Source organism: Leptodactylus fuscus, chromosome 4 (genome assembly GCF_031893055.1).
Source record: "Leptodactylus fuscus isolate aLepFus1 chromosome 4, aLepFus1.hap2, whole genome shotgun sequence".
In the NCBI taxonomy this organism is placed as follows: Eukaryota; Metazoa; Chordata; class Amphibia; order Anura; family Leptodactylidae; genus Leptodactylus; species Leptodactylus fuscus.
Genome location: NC_134268.1, coordinates 216,372,289 through 216,390,293, shown reverse-complemented (window position 1 = coordinate 216,390,293; position 18,005 = coordinate 216,372,289). Strand labels below are relative to the sequence as shown.

At 37.8% G+C, this 18,005-nt stretch overlaps 1 protein-coding gene across 4 annotated transcripts in view; it reads right to left on the bottom strand.

Annotated features, from left to right (window-relative positions):
- Positions 1-18,005, bottom strand: part of PHF14 (PHD finger protein 14) — a 207,721-nt gene that overhangs the window by 89,746 nt on the left and 99,970 nt on the right. For all 4 annotated transcript variants that reach the window (XR_012715478.1, XR_012715479.1, XM_075271805.1 and 1 more), the window contains 3 exons: positions 17,251-17,391; positions 8,253-8,309; positions 8,042-8,166 (listed from right to left, as the gene is read on the bottom strand). Coding sequence is in view for 2 of the 4 variants with exons in the window: in XM_075271805.1 (XP_075127906.1) it covers positions 8,042-8,166; positions 8,253-8,309; positions 17,251-17,391 (323 nt within the window). In the remaining 2 variants the exon portion in view is untranslated. The remainder of the gene's footprint in view (positions 1-8,041; positions 8,167-8,252; positions 8,310-17,250; positions 17,392-18,005) is intronic.

The following is an 18,005-nucleotide window of genomic DNA, read 5'->3' as shown; positions in this document are numbered from 1 at the left end:
GAGGCAGTATTATAGTAGTTATATTCTTGTACATAGGAGCAGTATTATAGTAGTTATATTCTTGTACATAGGAGGTAGTATTATAGTAGTTATATTCTTGTACATAGGAGGTAGTATTATAGTAGTTATATTCTTGTACATAGGAGGTAGTATTATAGTAGTTATATTCTTGTACATAGGGGGCAGTATTATAGTAGTTATATTCTTGTACATAGGAGGTAGTATTATAGTAGTTATATTCTTGTACATAGGAGGTAGTATTATAGTAGTTATATTCTTGTACATAGGAGCAGTATTATAGTAGTTATATTCTTGTACATAGGGGGCAGTATTATAGTAGTTATATTCTTGTACATAGGAGTAGTATTATAGTAGTTATATTCTTGTACATAGGAGTAGTATTATAGTAGTTATATTCTTGTACATAGGAGTAGTATTATAGTAGTTATATTCTTGTACATAGGAGTAGTATTATAGTAGTTATATTCTTGTACATAGGAGCAGTATTATAGTAGTTATATTCTTGTACATAGGAGTAGTATTATAGTAGTTATATTCTTGTACATAAGAGGTAGTATTATAGTAGTTATATTCTTGTGCATAGGAGTAGTATTATAGTAGTTATATTCTTGTACATAGGAGCAGTATTATAGTAGTTATATTCTTGTACATAGGAGTAGTATTATAGTAGTTATATTCTTGTGCACCATGGGTCAATAGGCTGCAGACATCTCCTGATCTCGCTCTCACACTCACTGTGACCACCATAACTATTACAGTTTAGTATAGAGCTGAGTGTCACATGCGGTATAGCAGACATAGTTGTTTGTTTCAATGGCATTACTTCAACACAAAGAAAAAAAACAAACACAATGTCGTCCCCATATGACATCTCCAATTCTGTTACATCAATTGAACCACAAATAACACTGATGTAAGTGTCTACCTACTGTAATTCTTGGAGGGGATATTCAACCATTCCTGTTATTGCTCGGCACGTTAATACCGCATATAGGATTCGCTAAATATATGGCTTTAATTAGCTGTTATCTGGCTGCTCATACACAAGCCCAGCTCCTGAAACTCTCCAGACTTCCCAGGCACACAGAGGATTTCCAATCTTTCCTTCAAGGGCGATGATGGACGGCGTATCTGCTACCGAATCATCTCCAAAATTTTTCAAAAACCGCGTTCCTGCAGGTACGGTGTCCTGGATAGATATTAATGCAGGCCGGGTTTTATGCATTTGCTCCCTATAACAATTTATCCTTTAGCGACAGGCAGTCAGTGACCTTTCGGGGGGCTGCGCTCTACACCAGTACATCGCTCGCTTCCTGGTAATGCGCCTCAACAAATGACAAGCGTCGCGCCGTATATCTCATGACTGCGCTCTCTGTAAATTTTAATTAGAAAGAATGCTTCACTGATTTAGATTTCTCCCTAGTATGCAATTACTGCCGAGGAACAACATAAATTAAAACCTAAAAAGAAATGCCTTCCCGTCTGCAGGATGTGCTCTCATCTTCTTCTTCTCTCCCCGCTCGCACCTTACATTCAGCTGTGCGGTCCCAGCCGCGGACAGGTGGTGCAAGGCAAACCTCGCCACGCAAGGTTCTCTTGACTTATCGCCATCGTCCTCGCGCTCGCCACCAATTCCAGAGCATCAGTGGGAATGGTGAGCGGCACCGGTATGAATGGAGAACTGGTCGGGCAACGCACTGGTGATCCATTCACATGGAGAAAGTAGGGGGACTATCGGTCCCCGGTTTCCTGATCGCGGAGCTCCCTAGAACTTAGTAGTAGTTTAGCCTATTGTCTCTATATGGGACACGCTTAGGCTAAGGTCGCGTGTTGTGCAAAAGAAGGATTTTAGCTTGTTGCCAAACTCAACTCCACAATGTAAAAAAAAAAAAAAAAAGTGTTCAAAAAAGAGTGTGTTTTTGAAAAACAATGTATGTTAAATTTACCCAATAAAATGGAGCCTTGACCATCCTACTAATATTATAAATATGAAAGTTTTGGGGTTTGGATGTTTGTTAGTTTGGATGTTTGTTCCTCAATCACGCAAAAACAGCTGAACGGATTTGCCTGAAATTTGCCACACACATAGATAGGAACCCCGATTAAAACATAGACTACTTTTTACCCCAGTAAAAGACGTCACTACACGATCGCAGTGAAGGAATTTAGGTTCACACAACACTAAAGGACCTGTGATGACATCATCACAGGTCCTTGAGCCATTCTAGGATAGGATCATGCTAGGCAGTGGGCGGAGCTATATAGGATGAAGCTGGATAGTGTGAAAGCTGAAGAAAATGGAGTCTCATGGAAGATCAGGAGACTACAGAACATGCAGACTGTGTGTGGGCAAGAGGAGTATATCTGGTGTAGAGTTTCAGTGAGTACGACAGGGAATGCGTTGTTCTGGCTCTGATGGGGGAGACCTTTGGCACATTTTAGCAACATCTGTTCAGCCCTTTGTAACACAGAAGCTGCTCAGACAGTCACATAACAAAACCCCTGTAATCACAACTGACCGATGTAGCAGAGCTTATGCGGCGCTGTAGCACACCTCTGTAGGCTCTCCATATGCAAACATGTACATACAGCTGGGTATCCTACGAATATGCAGCGATGTAGCAGAGCCAATGACATGTGACATCACATTTGGACACACGTTTTTTATTTTTTTTTTATTATGGGGGATGGTGAGAAAAAAAAAAAAGAGCAAAAGAAATGGTAAGAAAAAAATAAATCAGCAAAAACAAATGCCAGCATTAAATCAGTGCACAGCCGCTCATGTCTAGACTGAAATAAGAAAGGTTAGGGTTTCATCCAGCACATCCCATCCTGTGGTTAAAGGCACATCTCTCTACATAACGGCTCAAGGAGCCCTACTGACTGCTTCCCTCCCTGGACTTAATGTGGCAGCTGACGGATTACGGCATTTTGAGGAAACCACAGAGCGGTAATTTTACCGGCTATCTGGGCGAAAGCAATTCTATGATTCAGGATAACTACTGTGTTTATGAGGATTGGGAAAAGTCAGACAGCAGCGAGCTCGCATTGTTGAGTGCGTTCGGTGTAGGAAATGCGTTTGATGCGAACAAATCAGAAACGTAAGAGATTGATGCAAAGCAGATGAACGGTTAAAGAAAACAATGACCATACTTTAAGATGGACTTCCAGTTATTTGTAGGTTTCCTGAAGATCTGTCTGCCGGATGCAACATTAAAGTTATATATATATTTTCTGAACTGAAAACTGCATGTAGTACAATAATTTTATACTGCTTTTCTCCCAGCACCAGACAGCATGATATAATACTGCCCCCTATTGTACAAGAATAAAGCTACTATTATACAAGAATATAACTACTATAACACTGCTCCTATGTACAAGAATATAACTACTATAATACTACTCCTATGTACAAGAATATAACTACTATAATACTGCCCTCTATGTACAAGAATATAACTACTATAATACTACCTCCTATGTACAAGAATATAACTACTATAATACTACTCCTATGTACAAGAATATAACTACTATAATACTACTCCTATGTACAAGGATATAACTACTATAATACTACCTCCTATGTACAAGAATATAACTACTATAATACTGCTCCTATGTACAAGGATATAACTACTATAATACTGCTGCTATGTACAAGAATATAACTACTATAATACTTCTCCTATGTGCAAGAATATAACTACTATAATACTACTCCTATGTACAAGAATATAACTACTATAATACTACCTCCTATGTACAAGAATATAACTACTATAATACTACTCCTATGTACAAGAATATAACTACTATAATACTACTCCTATGTACAAGAATATAACTACTATAATACTACTCCTATGTACAAGAATATAACTACTATAATACTACTCCTATGTACAAGAATATAACTACTATAATACTACTCCTATGTACAAGAATATAACTACTATAATAGTACTCCTATGTACAAGAATATAACTACTATAATACTGCTGCTATGTACAAGAATATAACTACTATAATACTACTCCTATGTACAAGAGTATAACTACTATAATACTACTCCTATGTACAAGAATATAACTACTATAATACTGCTCCTATGTACAAGAATATAACTACTATAATACTGCTCCTATGTACAAGAATATAACTACTATAATACTGTCCCTATGTACAAGAATATAACTACTATAATACTACCTCCTATGTACAAGAATATATCTACTATAATACTGTCCCTATGTACAAGAATATAACTACTATCATACTACCTCTCATGTATAAGAATATAACTACTATTATACTGCTCCTATGTACAAGAATATAACTACTATAATACAACTCCTATGTACAAGAATAGAACTACTATAACACTATTCCTATGTACAAGAATATAACTACTATAATACTACTCCTATGTATAAGAATATAACTACTATAATACTGCTCCTATGTACAAGAATATAACTACTATAATACTGTTCCTATGTACAAGAATATAACTACTATAATACTACTCCTATGTACAAGAATATAACTACTATAATACTACTCCTATGTACAAGAATATAACTACTATAATACTGCTGCTATGTACAAGAATATAACTACTATAATACTACTCCTATGTACAAGAGTATAACTACTATAATACTACTCCTATGTACAAGAATATAACTACTATAATACTGCTCCTATGTACAAGAATATAACTACTATAATACTGCTCCTATGTACAAGAATATAAGTACTATAATACTGTCCCTATGTACAAGAATATAACTACTATAATACTACCTCCTATGTACAAGAATATATCTACTATAATACTGTCCCTATGTACAAGAATATAACTACTATCATACTACCTCTTATGTATAAGAATATAACTACTATAATACTGCCTCCTATGTACAAGAATATAACTACTATAATACAACTCCTATGTACAAGAATAGAACTACTATAACACTATTCCTATGTACAAGAATATAACTACTATAATACTACCTCCTATGTACAAGAATATATCTACTATAATACTGTCCCTATGTACAAGAATATAACTACTATAATACTACTCCTATGTATAAGAATATAACTACTATAATACTGCTCCTATGTACAAGAATATAACTACTATAATACTGCTCCTATGTACAAGAATAGAACTACTATAATACTACTCCTATGTACAAGAATATAACTACTATAATACTACTCCTATGTATAAGAATATAACTACTATAATACTACCTCCTATGTACAAGAATATAACTACTATAATAGTACCTCCTATGTATAAGAATATAACTACTATAATACTGCTCCTATGTACAAGAATATAACTACTATAATACAACTCCTATGTACAAGAATATAACTACTATAATACTACCTCCTATGTACAAGAATATAACTACTATAATACTACCTCCTATGTACAAGAATATAACTACTATAATACTACTCCTATGTATAAGAATATAACCACTATAATACTACTCCTATGTAAAAGAATATAACTACTATAATACTACTTCCTATGTACAAGAATATAACTACTATAATACTACTCCTATGTACAAGAATATAACTACTATAATACTGTTCCTATGTACAAGAATATAACTACTATAATACTGCTCCTATGTACAAGAATATAACTACTATAATACTACTCCTATGTATAAGAATATAACCACTATAATACTACTCCTATGTAAAAGAATATAACTACTATAATACTACTTCCTATGTACAAGAATATAACTACTATAATACTACTACTATGTACAAGAATATAATTACTATAATACTACTCCTATGTACAAGAATATAACTACTATAATGCTACTACTATGTACAAGAATATAACTACTATAATACTACTATGTACAAGAATATAACTACTATAATACTACCTCCTATGTACAAGAATATAACTACAATAATACTGTTCCTATGTACAAGAATATAACTACTATAATACTACTCCTATGTACAAGAATATAACTACTATAATACTACCTCCTATGTACAAGAATATAATTACTATAATACTGCTCCTATGTACAAGAATATAACTACTATAATACTGCTCCTATGTACAAGAATATAACTACTATAATACTACTGCTATGTACAAGAATATAACTACTATAATACTACTCCTATGTACAAGAATATAACTACTATAATGCTACTACTATGTACAAGAATATAACTACTATAATACTACTATGTACAAGAATATAACTACTATAATACTACCTCCTATGTACAAGAATATAACTACAATAATACTGTTCCTATGTACAAGAATATAACTACTATAATACTACTCCTATGTACAAGAATATAACTACTATAATACTACCTCCTATGTACAAGAATATAATTACTATAATACTGCTCCTATGTACAAGAATATAACTACTATAATACTGCTCCTATGTACAAGAATATAACTACTATAATACTACTATGTACAAGAATATAACTACTATAATACTGCTCCTATGTACAAGAATATAACTACTATAATGCTACTACTATGTACAAGAATATAACTACTATAATACTGCTCCTATGTACAAGAATATAACTACTATAATACTACTATGTACAAGAATATAACTACTATAATACTGCTCCTATGTACAAGAATATAACTACTATAATGCTACTACTATGTACAAGAATATAACTACTATAATACTACTATGTACAAGAATATAACTACTATAATACTACCTCCTATGTACAAGAATATAACTACTATAATACTACCTCCTATGTACAAGAATATAACTACAATAATACTACTCCTATGTACAAGAATATAACTACTATAATACTACTCCTATGTACAAGAATATAACTACTATAATACCACTCCTATGTACAAGAATATAGCTACTATAATACTGCTCCTATATACAAGAATATAACTACTATAATACCCCTATGTACAAGAATATAACTACTATAATACTACTCCTATGTACAAGAATATAACTACTATAATACTACTATGTATAAGAATATAACTACTATAATACTACTCCTATGTACAAGAATATAACTACTATAATACTACTCCTATGTACAAGAATATAACTACTATAATACTACTCCTATGTACAAGAATATAACTACTATAATACTACTCCTATGTACAAGAATATAGCTACTATAATACTACCTCCTATGTACAAGAATATAACTACTATAATACTGCTCCTATGTACAAGAATATAACTACTATAATACTACTCCTATGTACAAGAATATAACTACTATAATATTACTCCTGTGTACAAGAATATAACTACTATAATACTACCTCCAATGTACAAGAATATAACTACTATAATACTGCTCCTATGTACAAGAATATAACTACTATAATACTGCTCCATATGTAGAAAATGCTACCTATATATTAGTTATTCTACTGTGTAACTATGGTTTCTTTTATCCGGTTTTCTTGAGGTATTAAGCGATAAATCACAAATTCCTCATTAATTGCCTGTGACGGGGATCAGATGTGAGATATAAATGACTTCCAATTATTGAAGACCGACATATCAATTACACATTACAATTGAAATATGTGAGAGGTGATGTAAAAACCACCAATAGATAACACCAAGTGTCCCCTGAGGTATGACCAGTAAATGAATGACTGACTACGCTCAATATGGCCCATGGGGTTACAAGAACACAAAAAAAAGCCCAAAACAAGATCAGGACCAATTGGATTAACCCTTCATAGTCCACATGTCAGGTGTGTCCAGAGAATGTTTTTTGATATTAAAAACATCAATGCCTGACCTCACAAGGTACGGACCTCCGAATTTTGTGGAAAGTCTTCCCAAGAGAGTGAAGGTTGCCAAGCTCAAAGTTATATAAAATTTTGGAATGTGATGAGTAACAAACTCCTCGAGGTGTGAAGGTCCTGTGGTTCTACAAATACATTAGAAGACCAAACATTGGGTACCTGACAAGGTTTTCGTTGTCTCCAATGCCTTTACATGACGCACATTCAGTTCTCAGATCCTCAGATTTTAGCTTTTTATGCAGCGCCATGGGTTGTCGTCTCCTCCTCGCCCTCGGTGACCGCTCCTGACACAACCAGAGATAAACATGAGAAACTCTACACATAAAGGTCAGGAGATTTCTACCAGTTCCTTAGATCATCTTGCCCTGACCTCTGGCTTGTCATCCTCACACAGGTAACTTCTCTTCCTTTTCTGTCCTCGGGTTCTCTGAAACAAAAACAAAGGTTGGATGTTGTTGGATGGAAGAAAATTTCTGCAAATACTTCTTTGTCAATTTCTCTCTCCCATCTCTTTATATTCTTATTGTCTTCTCTGTCTAGTCATCCTTCTAATCCTCTCATCTCTCTCTACCGTCCCTCTGTCTCATTCCCTCTGTTCTTCCATTTCTCTGTCTTTACCTTCCTCTTCCTCACTTTATTTCACGCTCTCTCCCCTGCTCTATTTTTCTTTATTCATCCCTCTATCTCCATTTCTATATCTTTATTCACCTCACAATCCTCCCATTTGCTTTCCTTCTCTTTAGTCCTCGACATTCATTACTCTATTCATCTCTGCTCCTCATTTGTATATCTTCATTCACTTTTCTGTTCCTCCTTCTACCCTCCCAGCTCTCTCTATTCCTCGCTCTACCCTCCCAGCTCTCTCTATTCCTCGCTCTACCCTCCCATTTTCTCTATTCCTCACTCTACCCTCCCATCTCTCTCTATTCCTCACTCTACCCTCCCATCTCTCTCTATTCCTCGCTCTACCGTCCGATCTTTCTCTATTCCTCGCTCTACCCTCCCATCTTTCTCTATTCCTCGCTCTACCCTCCCATCTTTCTCTATTCCTCGCTCTACCCTCTCATCTCTCTATATTCCTCGCTCTATCCTCCCATCTCTCTCTCCATTCCTCGCTCTACCCTCCCATCTTTCTCTATTCCTCGCTCTACCCTCTCATCTCTCTATATTCCTCGCTCTATCCTCCCATCTCTCTCTCCATTCCTCGCTCTACCCTCCCATCTTTCTCTATTCCTCGCTCTACCCTTTCATCTCTCTATATTCCTCGCTCTACCCTCTCATCTCTCTATATTCCTCACTCTACCCTCCCATCTCTCTCTCCATTCCTCGCAATACCCTCCCATCTCTCTCTATTCCTCGCTCTACCCTCTCATCTCTCTATATTCTTCGACTACCCTCCCATCTCTCTCTATTTCTTGCTCTACCCTCTCATCTCTCTATATTCCTTGCTCTACCCTCCCATCTCTCTCTATTCCTCACTCTACCCTCCCATCTCTCTCTCTATCCCTCGCTCTACCCTCCCATCTCTCTCTATTCCTCGCTCTACCGTCCCATCTTTCTCTATTCCTCGCTCTACCCTCCCATCTTTCTCTATTCCTCGCTCTACCTTCTCATCTCTCTATATTCCTCGTTCTACCATCCCATCTTTCTCCATTCCTCGCTCTACCCTCCCATCTTTCTCTATTCCTCGCTCTACCCTCTCATCTCTCTATATTCCTCGCTCTATCCTCCCATCTCTCTCTCCATTCCTCGCTCTACCCTCCCATCTTTCTCTCTATCCCTCGCTCTACCCTCCCATCTCTCTTTATTCCTTGCTCTACCCACTCATCTCTCTCTACCACAACATCTCTCTAATTTTTCTGGATCCCTTTAACCCTCTCAATCTTTCCAATTCTGGCAGAAGATCTTTTACTAACAACGTAATTGGAGAAGTTCGGGTCATTGTGTCACAGGCGGCCTCTCTGTTTTACATAGACTTGTTTTGCAGAAAATTTGTGAGACTGAATTACAAAATACAATACGAGACATAATATACGAGACATGAAGGTAGTGCAGTGTGTAATTTTACCAATTGGGATACAAGGCTGCAGAAGAACAAAAATGACCCAGATTCCAACTTTGTGCAACTTTTTGCAATATTCATCAAACCGCTTACAACTCCAAGGCCAACTATCGCCACCGAGTCCCACAATGCACATAATGGCATCATGACCCACTTTCTTCATCCTAGAATACAAATGTCATATCGCTAATGGAGGGTAGTTATCCTAAGCGAAGAGCGCATCGTAACGCGGCCAGCAGCTAATAATTTCATTTATTTTATTTTCGTGACATCGCTTTAAATACGGCATTTTACATCCGGTAATTAGAGTCCATAAAAGCCAAGGAAGATTGTTGGGGATTAAAAGTTATTACATTTAAGTCACAGACTTAAAAAATACTGAATGTGCGGCGGCGACATAAAAAAAAAGGTTGCGAATATATGAAGAGAAAGCAGAAAGAGGCTTCAGACTTAATTTAATTACAGCTCAGATTTTTGTGGTCTTGCTATAAATCAGATTCACGACTGGAGTGGAAATGAGATCTGTGTTCATGGCGGAGGACTCTTTATGCGAGGGGGAGAGGAAGGACGGATTTTCTATAGAAGAACTTAATTACTTATCAGAACTTCATGTTTCAGTTACAAAAATACAGAAGAGTAGGTTTAAGGAGGATGGAAGAAAAACTAACAGGGTCCGGAAGAAAACGTCCACAATATGCGGTAACTGTATGAGAAGTACATTCAGTTATATCGCTTTTACTCTATGGGGGAGAAGTTAGCTACTTCCTACTTCATGACTGACGTAAAGAACATGGAACAAGACCAAACTGGGTCTAGAATAAAACCACCATAATATACAGTAACTGCATTACAAGGTAAGTATCTCTCAGTTATATTACTTTTAACTGTATGGAGAGAAGTTAGCTACTTCCTACTTCATGGTTGACACTGTAAAGAACATGGAACAAGAACAAACAGGGTCTAGAATTAAACCTCTATAATATACAGTAACCGCATGATAAGGAAAGTATCTCTCAGTTAGATTACTTTTGACTGTATGGAGGAGAAGTTAGCTACTTCCTAGTTGATGCTAGAGATCAAAGTAAAGAACGTGGAACAAGAATGAACAGGGTCCAGAATAAAACCACCATAATATATAGTAATTGCATTACAAGTCAAGTATCTCTCAGTTATATTGCTTTTGAATCTATGGGGGAGAGAAGTTAGCTACTTCCTGGTTGACATTGGAAAGTCAAGGTAAAGAACATGGAACAAGAACAAACAGGGTCTAGAATTAAACCTCTATAATATACAGTAACTGTATGATAAAGAAAGTATCAGTTAGATTACATTTGACTCTATGGAGGAGAAGTTAGCTACTTCCTACTTCATGGTTGATGTTGTAAAGACCAAAGTAAAGAACATGGAACAAGAACAAACAGGGTCTAGAATGAAACCACAATAATATACCGTAACTGCATTACAAGGTAAGTATCTCTCAGTTATATTACTTTTAACTGTATGGGGAGAAGTTAGCTACTTCCTACTTCATGGTTAACGCTGTAAAGAACATGGAACAAGAACAAACAGGGCCTAGAATTAAACCTCTATAATATACAGTAACTGCATAATAAGGAAAGTATCTCTCAGATTACTTTTGACTCTATGGAGGAGAAGCTAGCTACTTCCTAGTTGATGCTAGAGATCAAAGTAAAGAACATGGAACAAGAACGAACAGGGTCCAGAATAAAACCACCATAATATATAGTAATTGCATTACAAGTCAAGTATCTCTCAGTTATATTACTTTTAACTCTATGGGGGAGAGAAGTTAGCTACTTCCTGGAAAGTCAAAGTAAAGAACATGGAACAAAAACAATCAGGGTGTAGAATTAAACTTCCAGAATATACAGTAACTGCATGATAAGGAAAATATCTCCCAGCTAGATTACTTTTGAATCTATGGGGGAGAAGTTAGCGACTTCGTACTTCATGATTGATGCTAGAAAGGCCAAAGTAAAGAACATGTAACAAGAACGAGCAGGGTCTAGAATGAAAGCACCATAATATATAGTAACTGCATTACAAGGTAAGTATCTCCTAGTTAGATTACTTTTGACTCTATGGGGGAGAGAAGTTAGCTCCTTCCTGGTTGACATTGGAAAGTCAAGGTAAAGAACATGGAACAAGAACAAACATGGTCTATAATTAAACCTCTATAATATACAGTCACTGCATGATAAGGAAAGTATCAGATTAATTTTGACTGTATGGAGGAGAAGTTAGCTACTTCCTACTTCATGGTTGATGCTATAAAGATCAAAGTAAAGAATATGGAACAAGAACAAACAGGGTCTAGAATAAAACCACCATAATATACAGTAACTATATTACAAGGTAAGAATCTTGCACTTATATTACTTTTAACTCTATGGGGGAGAAGTTAGCTTCTTCCTACTAAATGGTTGATGTTGTAAAGACCAAAATAAAGAACATGGAACAAGAACAAACGGTCTAGAATGAAACCACCATTATATACAGTAACTGCATTACAAGGTAAGTATCTCTCAGTTAGATTACTTTTAACTGTATGGGGGAGAAGTTAGCTACCTCCTACTTCATGGTTGATGTTGTAAAGAACATGGAACAAGAACAAACAGGGTCTAGAATGAAACCTCTATAATATACAATAACTACATAATAAGGAAAGTATCTCTCAGATTACTTTTTACTCTAAGAAGGAGAAGTTAGCTACTTCCTACTTCATGGTTGATGCTAGAAAGACCAAAGTAAAGAATATAGAAAAAGAACGAACAAGGCGTAGAATAAAACCTCCATAATATAGAGTAACTCCATAAGAGGAAAAGTACATCTCAGTTTATTACTTTTTGCTCTAAGGAGGAGAAGTTAGCTACTTCCTACTTCATGGTTAACACTATAAAGACAAAAGTAAAGAAAATGGAGCAAGAATGAACAGGGTCTGGAAGAAAACGTCCATGGGGTGTATCCCTTCTCACACAGCTATAGTGCATCTCACCTATATTACATGGCACTATAGGCAGGTGAAGTTGATGTTATATATTAACCCTATACAAAACTTTTATTACCCGATTCACTGCTTTAAACAATGAGGAACCTTGGTACTAACCCCATCCCTTTTAGAAACAGCACCCCACCTTTCCCTGGGCCAGGAATGGAATTGCAGCTCCTTTGGATGAAGCTAAGCTACAATACAAAGCACAACCTGTCGAATGATCATGTCTTAATATTGTGAGCATTGGCGCGACGGGCTGGAACGGATTTCAGCTCTAGTATGCCGGGCCGAGTCATTCAAGCTTCCGACCTCTGACCCCCCACCCACTCCTACTACTTTTTCAAAAAGTGGCAAGTGATTCAGAAAGTCAACAAGTGGTCGGGGAGTTCGATGACAAGACCAGCTCAATGTCAAGACACACTTTGTATTAGAGGTTGTCAAAACTTTTGCGTTCTATGTAAAATGCATAAAATAATCTTCGTACTAAAAGAAAGCAAAGCAAACATAAATAAAGTAAAATCCATGCGACAGCAAAATAGACAACCAAACAAATTAACAAGGCGAAGGCTTTCTTCGCGTAGAGGCCACATCTATTTATTAGCGCGCGCAGCGGGGTAACGGCAGAAGAATAGCGGCTGATTGGGAACTTGGATTTTTTTTATTTTTGGAAGAATTTCTACAGACGCATCAGAACAGACAACACAATTCAGAGCTCAGCACAAATGCTTTCTCTAAGGGTTCATGTGAAGGGCCCGGAATGTGAGAAGTCAGAAGAGCAAGAACAAGAGATCTCAAGACTGACTGGTAGGATCGGTATCTCACAGTGCAGGTTATGGGTTGGCACATTAGTTCCTTCAGACATCGATGGAGATCTTCCTAGAACCTCCATGGAGTCTTTCCTTCCAATGTTCGATCATTAGTGCTGTAGAGATCACCTTCTTCCCTTAGCTAATGTCTTATCAATGTCTGCCACGTTATAGATTTAGCAGATCCGCACCCTGGTCAACACTTCTACAAGCCCATAAGCAAATCCTACACATTATCTGAATAGGTGCAGAGGATGCTGTGATCCCCAGAATTCATTAAACAGAAGGTGTCTACAACGCACAGTAACTTCTTATCAATGTCTGCCATGTTATAGATTTAGTACATCCGCACCCTGGTCAACACTTCTACAAGCCCAACTGCTGTGTTAGTCCAGTCCTACACATTGATTGAATAGGCGCAGAGGCTGCTGTAATCCCAAGACCTCACTAACCAGAAGGTCTCTACTACACACAGTGTTTGCAATTCCCCGTCGGGTTAGGAAATTCAAGCGATTTTTATCTTAAAGGGAGCCATTTTCTTGTGGCCGCTTACACCAGGCGGGCATGTGCAGTCGGCTCTGCCCAAGCTCGACAACAGAGCTAACTTGCGCATGCGTAGAAGATTCAAGCCAAGGCCGGAAGAAGACGTGCAAAGAGGCCGTTCCAGAAGAAGATGAAGGCAGCGCTGGAGATTTCTCTCGCAGCATTGGGGACGCCCACAAGTGCTGTTTGAGCGCTGAGGACCGCCCTCAGTGCTGCGAGAGAACTCATTTGCAGAATGTAGAAAAACAGGATTTCTACCGAACGGTGGCGCGGAGAAGGCATCTAAAGGTAGGATAGCCTCTCTTAATAGAATAGCCTCTCTTAAGGCTATTCCTACGTGTTAAGGAGAAAAAAAATTGCATTTTGATTATAGGATCCCTTTAAAGGGATCCTATCAGTCAGACACAATTTTTTGTAGGTACCACGTCGGAATAGCCTTAAGAAAGGCTATTCGTCTTCTACCTTTCGTCGTGTTCTCGGCGCCACCATTCGCCTACAATCCCAGTTCTTGTCGGTATGTAAATGAGTTCTTTCGCAGCACTGGGGGTGGGCCCCAGTGCTCAGACAGCACGGGGGGCGTCCCAAATGTTGCGAGAGAACTCTCTCCAGCAACGCCTCCATCTTCATCAGGAGAGTCCTCTTCCTCTCCTTCTTCCGGTGATGGCTTGTTACTTCTAGGCCTCGGGCCGAGCAGACTGCGCATGCCCACAGGTCACGAGAAAATGGCCGCTTACAATACTGTGCAAGCGGCCATTTTCTCGTGGCCTGTGGGCATGCGCAGTCTGCTCTGCCCAAGGCTTAGGAGATACAAGCCATCGCCGGAAGAAGAGGCTGAAGATGATGTTGCTGAAGAGGAGGAGGCGGCACTGGAGAGAGTTCCCTCGCAGCATTGGGGTCGCCCCCAGTGCTGTGAAAGAACTCATTTACATTCCGACAAGAACCAGGATTGTAGGCAAATGGCGGCGTGGAGAAGATGACGAAAGGTAGGAGACAAATAGCCTTTCTTAAGGCTATTCCGATGTGGTACCTACAAAAAATTGTGTCTGACTGATAGGATCCCTTTAACTCTCTCTAACTATGTCTGTATCTACAGCACTGTTCAAAAGTTATAGGCAGGGGAATCCTGCAACGTATGAATGCTTTCAAAAGTAGAGGCAATAGTTTATTAGTCAATTAACAACATGAAGTCAAGAAACAAAAGAAATCTAAATCAAATTAATATTTGGTGTGGCGTTTGCTCTTTGCCTTCCATCAGTTCTTCTCGGTACGCGGTAGCCACCGCCATCTTGGAGAACTAAGCCCAGATCTTCTGTGGATGTTACTTGCTCCAATCCTTCTGTCTCTTCAAGTCATCCTGGACAGATTGAATGATTTGGAGATCAGGGCTATATCTGTGGGGGCCGGTTCACCCCTTCCAGGACTCTTCCTCCGAAGGGCAAAGGTCACATCAAATATTGATTTGCTGTTCGTTCACTTAATTTTTATTAATTTGCAATCTTAATTAATAAGCGATCTAACTTTCCACACCTGCATAAAAACTTATGTGCTCTTGCAGCAGATAGCAGGGAGGAAGTAAAGGGATGCAGCAAACTCCTCTCAATCTGAATGCTTCACCCTGAATCCTATCCTATCCTTCCTATATTATTATTATTATTATTATTAATTATTATGTTTGTTCCTCGATCATGCAAAAACGGCTGAACAGATTTGAATGAAATTCGGCATATAGTTTGTAACCTCGATTAACACATAGGTTACTTTTTATCCCAGTAAATGACATGGCTTCACGACTGTTATGAATTTATGTTCACATCCTACTATTATTAGATTCTATCCTATCCTATCCTATCCTACTCCTACTATTATTTTAAATGTGAAAGTTTGGATGTTTGTTCCTCGATCACGCAAAAACGGCTGAACAGATTTGAATGAAATTCGGCATATAGTTTGTAACCTCGATTAACACATAGGTTACTTTTTATCCCAGTAAATGACATGGCTTCACGACTGTTATGAATTTATGTTCACATCCTACTATTATTAGATTCTATCCTATCCTATCCTATCCTACTCCTACTATTATTTTAAATGTGAAAGTTTGGATGTTTGTTCCTCGATCACGCAAAAATGGCTGAACAGATTTGAATGAAATTTGGCATATAGTTTGTAACCTCGATTAACACATAGGTTACTTTTTATCCCGGTAAATTACATGGCTTCACGACTGTTATGAATTTATGTTCACATACTATATTACATTGTTCCTGCAGCAGCCTTATCTCAGGTCCCAGGGCTGTTATCTCTCTATGTAAACACACGCTAACCCTCAATGGATTGTGTACAAGCATTTGCATATTATTTGATCTGCTCCAGGCACTACTGACACACTGACATGGGCAAACACCTTTAATCCATATTGGCAGTTTGCCAATTTTCAACATGCCTTTTGTACTTTTATTATAAGTACTCTATATTCACACTGAGACACATATCTAAGATATGAAGGCACCAGAGGTATGCGCTCATTTATTGCACACGCCTTGGTTTTTGCATGGGCCCTGACTTCCTCCAAACAACTGGCCAGACATCAAACGAATTACCACCAAAGGTGGAGGTGAGGCACCCGAGGGTCACACATGGGTGGGAGGTCAAGGCTTTGACCAGAAAGGTGGCACTTACAAGTAGGTTCCTTCAGAACATTCCACAGCTTTAATAAACAACACGACACAATGTATCGATATTTATCATCTACGGCCCCTTCATTTTCAGGATGGGTGGTGGCCCTAGAGGTTGTAACCGCACCAGACATAGACGCCATACTTTTTAGCCCAACTGTAGGCTAGCCATATTCTACCACTTTATACGATGGGAATATTCTTGAACATCAAGAAGCTGTGCTATTGAAGCATCTTGTTACTAGTGATAGTGAAAGTGTTCACGTTACCGACAACAGTTCGCTCCTCGGAGGGTGCTCAGGAAGGATCTCTACTTGCTTGGTGGTATCTACTGGCTGCTTCTCTTTTAGGTCTTCTGAAAGTCCGTACTGTAGCTGCGAGCTCTTCCTCCTTCCTCTAAAGCAATGTTTCTGGAAGACATCGGGAGAAAAAGCATTAGACATTATATAGGGCTCTTTAGTCTGCGCAGTATAGATGATTTTTTTTTTTTATTTTTTTTTTATTTTTTATCTTATTGCACATTTTTAAATGCATGGTACCCTGCAATTGTCACTCTGACCATTAAGCCTAATAATAGACTGGCACTTGCCAACTCTAAGAAAATAGATAAAAAAACCCCCTTTGTTTTAATAAATAGATTGTGGATACATTGCCTTAAAAGAACACAAACCTAAATCTCCATTCGCACTTCTACTTGGTATCTGCCTGGCGCAGCCGTCAAAGATTCCTGGATGAAATCGTGTTGCATACCTCACTTTTTCATTTGGTGAAAAACGGACACCCAACAGACCCCACTTTAGAAAATGATGCCGCTTGGGCTCCGTTCATGTTCATTATTTTCACAGTACATTTTTCCGGACCACCTGTCGCAGACGTGAGCGTAGCATATTGTACAGCGGAATGTCTTCTACTGCTCTCTAACAGTTGAATCTGTGGCTTAACTGTAAGGTGCCGGCCCTCCATACACAAGGTCCTGGGTTTGAGACCCGGGACAGAACTAGAGAAAAATATCCTAATATTATGT